This window comes from Orycteropus afer, unplaced genomic scaffold (genome assembly GCF_000298275.1).
Source record: "Orycteropus afer afer isolate SDZICR_OR568_19922 unplaced genomic scaffold, OryAfe1.0 scaffold00044, whole genome shotgun sequence".
NCBI classification, from domain to species: Eukaryota; Metazoa; Chordata; class Mammalia; order Tubulidentata; family Orycteropodidae; genus Orycteropus; species Orycteropus afer.
In genome coordinates this window covers 434,683-444,652 of record NW_006921631.1, presented here as the reverse complement: position 1 = coordinate 444,652, position 9,970 = coordinate 434,683, and the positions used below count along the sequence as shown (strand labels likewise).

The following is a 9,970-nucleotide window of genomic DNA, read 5'->3' as shown; positions in this document are numbered from 1 at the left end:
AAACTGTGGTCAATGACATGAGACAAAGTATATGTGAACTGCTGTATGGAAAGTGAATTTGCTCTGTAAATCTTCACCCAAATCACAATAAATAAAATAAACTTTAAAAATAAATCCTTCAGGTGATTCTGATACTTGTTAAAGTTGAGAATCTCTGTCCTACATTATTATCCATTTGTCACATGAGTACATCTTCCTTTCCAGGTATGTTGAATCTAAGCATGCCCCTGTGTTTTGTAATCTCTTATAAATTCCAAAGTACCTTGCGCAAAGCTGAGTGTAGATGTTCCATAAACCATTCTTGACTTAATAAATCTAATGATAAATTCTTGTTTATCTATTGAGCACAGTCTCTGAAAGCTTAATACTTATCAGTGGACACCCATTTTGTGTTTAGAATGAAATGAACCATGGACTGCTTACCTGAAACAAATCAGTCACTGGATTTATTAACAGTGTACACTCTAAGCATAAGTGCTTTATTGCCTTGTCCAGCACCCTTCTCAATGTTAACTGACAGGAAGATTCTGTGGCAAGGTTAGCCAGGACAATGAGAGTGTTGTTAGGTGCATCAAGTTGATTTATACTCATAGCAATCCTATAGTGACAGATTAAAACTTCTCTGTAGGGTTTTCTTTCTTTCTTTTTTTAAAATTTATTTTATTGTGACTTAGGTGCAAATTTACAAAGCAGAACTGTTTTACTCTCAAAATTCATGTACATTTGGTTTCATGCTCTCAATTACAATCCCAATAAAAACTCTCTTCCCATCTCCTCCCTGTGACTATCCTCCCCTGTATCCTTCTTAAACATCCTTATGTATCCTGTCTTCCAGCTTTCCCTCTATGCAAATGCGGCTCTTCTAATGCCTCATGGTTCATTGATCTAAGGGTTGCTTCTCCCTGGGGTCAGTCTTCTGCTCGTAGGCCTTACTACTGTTTGGCTGAGAGCTAATCTAACTGGAAATGAGTCCAGTTCCAGGCACGAAGGATAACTTGGAGCCATCGTCTCAGGGGTTCCACCAGTCTGTATCTGACCAGTAATTTGGTCATTTTTGGGTTTTTTAATTTCTTTCCACATTTTTCCTCCAGGATTTCCAATTTTGATCCCTTTCCAAGTGGTTGGCATTGGTGCCAAGCACCATCTAGTTCTTCTGGTCTCAGGCTTGTGAAGGTTGAGGTTCTCATGGTCCATCATCCACTTGGACTAATTAATGGTTTCCATATGACTTTGATTTTCTTCACTGTTCTTTGCTCCAGATGAGGGAAGACCTATAGTTGTATCTTAGATGGCCACTTGAACACTTTTTTTTAAGACCCCATTCACTACTCACCAAAGTAGAATGTAGAACAAGATTATTATGTACTATGTTGTGTGCCAATTGAGCTTAATGTCTTCCAAGACCATGGTCCTGAGCCCCCAGGCTCAGTGATTCACTCCCTTCAGGTGCTTGGTTGTCCTGAGAAGGTACTCCAATCTTGTCCCCTGTTACTTCTGTAATGTATATGGATATTTTTGTAGCACAAACACACATATAAGAATATCATCAGCCAAATCTATCTATGGTCATGGGTATATTCCTGTTCACCTACCCACACCTGATCTTCTCATCTATCTGTGCATTTATCTGTAGACTAGTGTGTGTTGTTACTGGTAATGCAGTATTGTGTATGTGATAGTATTTGCCTCTGTTGTCTATATCTGTTTTGTGCATTTCTATGTCCTCCTTTTCCCTATTGCTATTGAGCTGGTCACACACTTGTGTTATATTATATTGCCTTTTCCTTCACATACATCAACATATGACTCTTACCTAGTCAGAAATTTTCCCTCACTTTCCCTCTCATCCTTGGTAACCAACAAAGTAAATTTCTTTCCCTGTGTAAACCTTTCCTTGACTTTTTATAATAACGAACTCATACAATATTTGTCCTTCTGTGACTGACTTATTTCACTCAGTATAATATCCTCCAAATTCATCCATATTATGAAGTGACTCATGGATTCTTCATTATTCTCCAATGTTGCATAGTATTCCATTGTGTGAATGTACCACAGTTTTGTTATCCATTCGTCTGTTGATGGGCACTTAGATTGTTTCAGTCTCTTTGTTATTGTGGATTGTGCTGCAATGAACATGAGTGTGCATATGACTATTTGTGCCCTAGATCTCATCTCTTTAGGATATACTTCTAGTAGTGGAATTGCTGGTATTTCTATGGTATTTCTATTTGTAATTTTTTATAGAAATGCCATACCATTTTCCACAGTGGTTGTTCCATTTTACAGCAGTGTATGAGAGTTCCAATCTTTCCACACCTTCGTCAGCATTTGTTATTTCCTGCCTTGTTGAACTTTGCTATTATTGTTTGTGTGAGATGGTATCTCATTGTTGTTTTGATCTGCATCTCTCTAATGGCTAATGATCGTGAGCATTTCCTCATGTGTTTGTTGGCCACCTGTATATCTTTTTTAATGAAGTATTTGTTCATGTCCTTTGCCTATTTTTGAATTGGATTGTCTTTTTGTTGTTGAGGTGTTAAAGTTTTCTATAAATTTTAGTGATAAGTGCCTTGTGAGATCTGTCATAGCCAAATATATATATATATATATATATTTGCCAATCTGTAGGTTCTCTTTCTACTTTTTTGGAGAAGTCTTTCATTGCACACAAGAATTTAATTTTTGAAAGGTCCCAGTCATCTAGTTTCTCTTCCACTGCTTCCACATTTTAGGTTATGCTTGATAGTCTACTTATGCCATAAATGAGGTTGGTTTACCACTATTTTAACTTTGATGAACTTTATGGTTTGGGGTTTTACATTTAAGTCTTTGATCTGTCTTGAGTTGGTTTTTGTGTATGTGATGAAGTATGATCTTGCTTCATTTTTCTGCAAGTGGATATCCAATTGTGCCAGCACCATTTGTTAAAGAGGCTATCTCTCCCCCATTTAATAGGTTTTGGCCCTTGGTCAAAGATCTGCTCTCCATAGATGGATGGGTCTATTTCTGGATTCTCAACTCTGTGTCACTGGTCTATTTATCTGCCATTGTACCAATACCATGCTGTTTTGACTACTGTGGCTGTGTAGTATTTTCTGAGATTGGGGAGTGTGAGACCTCCTACTTTGTTTTTCTTCTTCAACAGTACTTTGCTTATCTGAGATCTTTTTCCTTTCCATATAAAGTTAGTGATTTGTTTTTCCTTGTTTTTAAAGAATGCTGATGGAATCTGTATCAGGATTGCATTGAATATATAGATTGCTTTGGGTAGTATTGACATTTTCACAATATTCAGTCTTCCTATCCATAAGCATGACATATTCTTCCACTTACATAGTTTCTTGTAGTAGTGTTTTGGTAGTTTTCTTTGCATAGATCTTTTGTGTCCGTGGTAAGATTTATTCCTAAGTATTTTATCTTTTTGATAGCTACTGTAAATGGTATTATTTTCCTTATTTCCTTTTCAGAGATCTCTTTGTTGATGTAGAGGAATCTAAATGATTTTCTTATGTTGATCTAGTATCCTGCCACTTTGCTAAACCTTTCTATTAGTTCCAGTACTTTTCTTGCTGAGTCTCTTGGGCTTTCTCTGTAAAAGATCATGTCATCTGCAAATAGAGATAGTTTTACATCTTCTTTGCCAATTTGTATGTCTTTTATTTCCTTTACTTGCCTTTTTGGCCTGGCTGGGACTTCCAATACAATGTTAAATAGAAGTGGTGATAGAAGAACCAGCTTCTTCTTGTCTTGATCCTTGTCTGATTCCTGTTCACAAAGGGAATGGTTTCAATCTCTCTCCATTGAGAATAATGTTGGCTGTTGGTTTTGTGTATGTGACCTTATTATGTTGAGGAATGTCACTTTTATTCCTATTTTTCTGAGAGTCTTGATCAGGAATTGGTGTTGGATTTTATCAAATGCCTTTTCTGCATCAATTGATATGATCATGTGGTTCTTTTGTTTTATTTATGTGATGGATTACGTGGATTGTTTTACTGATGTTGATCCATTCTTGCACAACTGGTATAAATCCCACTTTGTCATGGTGTATTATTATTATTATTTTATACATAGTATTGGATTCTGTTGGGTAGGATTTTATTGAAGATTTTTATGTCTATATTCATGATGGATATAGGTCTGTAATTTTCCTCTTAGTGGTGTCCTTACCTGGTTTTGGTATCAGAGTTAAGCTTGCTTCATAGAATGAATTTGAGAGTATTGTATCATTTTCAATGTTCTGGAATAGTTTGAGTAGTATTGGTGTCAGCTCTTCTCTCAGTGTTTGATAGAATTCTTCAGGGAAGCCATCTAGGCCAGGACTTTTTTTGTGGTGAGTTTTTATGACTTGCTCAATTTCTTCTTTTGTTAGGGGTCTGTTCAAGTATTCTACCTCAGACTGTTTTAGTTTATCCAAGTCTTATGTTTCTGAAAATTGGTCCATCTCTTTCAGGTTTTCAAATTTGTTGGAGTACAATTCTTCATAATATTCTGTCATTACCTTTTTTGTTTCCATTGGTTCTATTGTGGTGTCACTCATTTTATTTATTATTCATGTTATTTGCGTCTTCTCTTTTCCCTTGTTAAATTTGCCAGTGTTTTGTTAATTTTGTTAATCTCTTCAAAGAACCAGCTTCTTCTTGTCCTGTACATTTTCTCAATTGTTTTTTATTTGTTTGTTTTCTGCTTCATTATTTCTGCTCTGATGTTTATTATTTCCTTTCGTTTGGACACTTAGGTTTCTTTTGTTGCTCTTTCTCTAATTTTTGGATATATTAAAGTATTGATTTTGATTCGATATGTGCATTTATTGCTACAAATTGACCTCTGAGTACGGCTTTCCCTGTGTCCCAAAGACTTTGTATTTTCATTCTCCTTTGTTTCTAGGTTTTTTGTTTTTTTTAAATTTCACACTTTATTTCTTCTGTTATTCAGTAGTTGTACAGCAGTGTATTATTACTTAGTTTCCATGTATTTTATTTTTTTCCTTGGTCTTCCTATATTGATTTCTAATTTTATAGCATTGTGATCCAAGAGATGCTTTGTAATATTTCAATGATTTTGAATTTATGAGGCTTATTGTGTGGCCTAATACATGTTCTATTCTGGAGAATGATCCATGTGTACTGGAGAACAATGTATATTGTGCTTATGTTTGGTAGAGTGCTCTGTATATGTCTATGAGGTCAAGTTGGTTGATTGTGTTGTTGAGAGCTTCTGTATCTTTATTGAGTTTTTTTCTTGTTATTCTGTCCTTCATCAAAAGTGGTGTATTAAAGTCCCCTACTACTAATGGGAACTCTGGTGTCATAGTGCCTAAGGCATTTGACTGCTAACCAGAAGGCTGGTGGTCATACCAACCAGCCACTCCTCAGAAGGAAGATTGGGCAATTTACTTCCATAGTGGTACTGCCTCAGAAACCCAAGGAAGGGTTGCTTTAGTCAGATGTGACTCAATGGCAGTGAGTTTTTGGTTTTTTTGTTTTGTTGTTTTTATTATTGGAGAATTGTCTATTTTGCCTTTCAATTCAACTAATGTTTGCTTTATGTATTTTGGAGCTCTTTCATAGATATTTATTATGGTAATGTCCTCTTGGCCAATTGACCCTTTTAACATCATATAATGACCTTCTTTGTCCCTTGTGTTGGTTTTCATCTTGAAGTCTATTTTATCAGAAATTAATATCGCCCCTTGTATTCTTTTTTGGTTGCCATAAGTTGATATATTTGTTTTTTCCATCCCTTGTTTTTTAATTTATTTTTATCTTTGCATCTAAAGTGGGTCTTTTATTGGTGGGTCTCTTATATTGATGGGCCTACTTTTCTTATCCAGGCTGCTACTCTCTTTCTCTTGACTGGTGCATTTAGTCCATTCATATTCATTGCAATTAATGATAGGTATGAATTTATTGCAGTCATTCTATTGTGTTTTTTGTTGTGTTGGTGGTGGTTTCTTTGTTCCAAATATTCTGTGCTGAGATCATTTTGTTATCTAGGAATTTTTCTCTTCAATATTGTTTGTTTTGTGTTTACTAAGCTTTTGTGATTTTCTTCTTTCTTGGTTTGATTAGAAGGATTGTTCATTTTCTTTGTGTTTACCCTGTAGTAAATTTTTATCTCCCTAAGTTTGGAACACTCTGTTCTATATAGACATTGTCCTGACTTCCTTTCCAGTTGGAAGTTTTGTAATTATAACATTTATTTGCTCTATTTTTTTTGTTGTTGATGTCACTTACAATTTAGATCGACTCCTTTATTTCTCTATTTACATTTTTTGTGAGTTTTTTGGAGAATTTTATTCCAGGTTGGTTTCTAGGTGGTGGCATCAAGTGTCTTGAGTTGAAAGAACTCCTTTCAGTGTTTCTTGTGGAGTTTGTATGGTTTTCACAAATTCCCTTAATTTCTGTTTGTCTGGAAATGTCTTAATTTCACCCTCATATCTGAGGGACAGTTTGGCTGGATATGTAATTCTTCATTGGCAATTTGTTTCCTTCAAGGTTTTGAAGGTGCAGTTTCAGGGCCATGATCCCACCTTCACTAAGTACAAGTACATGCTGCTGCCATTACTCCCAAGTAACTAAATGTTTCTCTCCTTCCATTGTGGGCCTCACCCTGCATATGACCCTGTCAGTTCTGCCTGGCACAGATATCTTCCTCTCCCCCAATATAGCCTGCACTGCCAACTACCTGTGCCCTCATCACTGTCAAGAGCAAATATCCCCAGCTTGGGCATATACCTTTGCCATCTCACTGTTGTCTGTGGACTCTCTCAGTCTATATCCTCTGAGAGGGAACACACACATCTCTTGCTGAGTCCCTGAAGTCTCTGTTTTTGTGATACAACTGTCTTTTTGTAAACTGAGAGTCACTACCTCCCTCTGTCCCCAGCCACGTGAAGCTAGGGGATAATTGACATGTCTTTATTTAATGTGCTAGCTTAGATCGCCCTAGGTGAGGGCAAGTGGCTGAATCCCTAGATGATTTTTTTTCCTTCATTCCTTCTTTCTGTATGTATTTATTTGACCATCTTGTTTATTCAGTCATTTACTAATTTATTTATTCATTACCTATCCTTTCAGTTAGCAGCAAGAGCTTAACTGTTACATCATCAGGACTTCTTGAGAAAGTAGTGGAGAATAATCTGGTTGAAGTTTTATGTAGTATCAGTAAATACTCAGCTTTCCCGCTGGATATGAACAGGCTATGGCTCTAATATACTCCATTCCTCTTTTTTTTTTTTTTTTTAAATTTAAAACTCTTATTTTGGCAAATGCTATCAGTTCAATGAATATTTATTTATTTCCTTCACTACTTTTAATTCTTCTTTCTCCTTATTTGATGCCTCCATGTCATGATTTACCTTGCTTTACGTTCTGTTTGGTTCTGATCCATAATTGACTCCTGAGGCTTTACTCAGCAGCTCAGTGGCTCTCATGTCCAACGTCACTACCACATACCTACTTTAGAGAAGTTTGGTAGTAAATCTTAACAATTAGCTCCCCAGCAAACAAGGTCAATTTCCCTGGTGTAAACACTTCTATCATGGCTGATTTCCAGCTATCAAAGCAACATCACTAATCACAGAGATGGGAAGAGATTCACAGGAAATTATTGATTATTTCCACAGTACAGACAAATAGATGTAAATAATCTCTTCTTGTTGTTGCTAGCTACCATCAAGGTGACTCACAACTCATGATGACCTCCTATGTTACAGAGTAGAACTGCTTCATAGGGGTTGCTTGGCTGTAATCTTTACAGAAGCGGTTCAGCATGGAGGTGCTAAATGGGTTCAAGCTGCCCAACCTCTTAGGTTGCCAGCTGATTGCAAACCATTCACACCACCCAGGCTTCCTAAATAACCTCTAGAGTGTAGACAATTACAAAATGTAGCAAAATAATTAGAAGGTGATAAATTTTGAGTGCTTATAACCACTATATTTATTCAATCATAAGTTTATATTATCTAATCTTTAATGATGGCTCTTTTTAACAACTAGGTCACAAAATTTTGGCAATTTGATAATTCTTGTGAACCAACTCTAGAACACCACTGTGTATTTCCCAGGCTCAAGGATGCATACAGAATGCTAGCTGAAATCTCCTTTTAGTTCCAAAATCTCACACCATTTTCCTCCTTCTATCTGTAGATAGAAAACGTCTGCAGCTTAATATTTTCCATCCTGGATGCCTTCCTTTCCAAAGACAAGACTGTAGTCATTCGGGCCTTGCTCACCCTCCGAAAACTTTTAGCAAAACTGGACAAGGTGATCTATTCTTCTGTGTGCAGAAAGATAGCTTCCCGCTATTCTCTTCTAATGGAACATGTGAGTTACACAGTTAGGGATATGACTATTAGGTTTTAAAGATTAGCTAAAGCGCTAGCACAGGTGATGATATCATATCCCAGAATATGTCAACAGAAAGTGGTCATTTTGTTCAGAGCCACCATTTCTTTTCCAGAGATTTCCAATATTAGTCACATAAGTACTGTCCATTTTACTTAACCACACTATGAGAACGTGGAAAAGCCTGCCCATAAGAAAGGAGAAGCAAAAAACAGTCTATCTTCTGACCAAAGAGGAAGTATAACTTTGTTGTTGGTGGTAGTGGTAGTAGTGATTTCTGTAGAGTTGTTTCTGACTCATGGTGACCCCGTGGGTACAGAGTAGAACTGCTCCATAGGGTTTTCAAGGCTGTGACTTTCAGAAGCAGCTTGGTAGGCCTGTTATCTGAGGGACCTCTGGGTGGGTTTGAACCACCAAACTTTCAGCTAGTAGTCAAGTGCTTAACCATCTGTACCACCCAGTTACTCCTAAATATAAACAAGTTTATAAACAAAGTTGCTATTTTTGTGTGCCTTCAAGTCATCACAACCGTATATGACAAAATAGAACTGTCCCACAGGGTTTCCCAGGCTATAACCTTTAAGGGAGCAGATCACTAGGTCTTTTGTCCTTCAGAGTTTCTGAGTGGATTTGAACGGCCAACCTGTCAGTTAGCAGTTGAGTGCTTAGCATTTTTCCACAATGTCTCCTAATTTAGAGGCCATAAATTGATTAGCTCTGGATCTGGACTTCCTGGGTTCAAATCCCTGTTCTGCCACATAATAGCTATGGAATCTTGAGCAAGTGATTTAATTTCTTTGTACATCATTTTTCTCATCTGCAAAAGACAGCAATAGGTTTATTATGGCAATTAGAGTTGACATGGGAAATACCCACTGTAAGTATTTATTATAATATAAAAAATCAATTAAAAATGCCATCAGAAAGCTGTGAATTTTGAAAATTTGCATTTTATATGGCAAATGTCTTCCAGAATAGTTAATGACAGTAATACAGCTTAGTAAAAAAGAACACTTTGATATGCCATGGGGTATGTATTTACTCTTAGAGACATTTGTTACAGGTTGTTTCTCAATCAGAGAATTATTCCACAATATTGCCAAAATGTATAAGTTCTTAATTGTTCAGATTTCATTGAAGAAGGGAAAATATTAAATTATAGGAAAAAGGAATTTAGTGACAAAAATTATTTTCATGAAAACATGATGATGATGATGATAATGATGATGATGATAACAACAGTGGCTAAAATTTATTGAGCACTTACTATATATCAGGCACTATTCTAATGGACTTATGTGAACCATATCCTGTAACTCTCTCAACAACCCTTGTTTATAGATGAGGAAACTGAGTCAAATAATAATTAAATAATTTGGCCAAGATCATACAGGTAATTATCAGTTGGAATTTCTGTGTAAAAAAAATTATTTTCAAGATGAGATCATGAACATTTCTTAAACACTTAAAGTTGATATCATATATATGATATATATATATACATATATATATATTATATATATATATATATATAAACATAATGAAAACTAAAACCCGGACAACTGGACCGATAAGTGATATAATGATAAGTGGAGGTAATATTAAAGTTGTAAAGAATT

At 35.9% G+C, this 9,970-nt stretch overlaps 1 protein-coding gene across 1 annotated transcript in view; it reads left to right on the top strand.

Annotated features, from left to right (window-relative positions):
* MROH9 (maestro heat like repeat family member 9) overlaps positions 1-9,970 on the top strand; it is a 160,045-nt gene that overhangs the window by 120,146 nt on the left and 29,929 nt on the right. Inside the window, exon 15 of the mRNA XM_007937776.1 lies at positions 8,154-8,330. Within this exon, the coding sequence (XP_007935967.1) occupies positions 8,154-8,330 (177 nt within the window). The remainder of the gene's footprint in view (positions 1-8,153; positions 8,331-9,970) is intronic.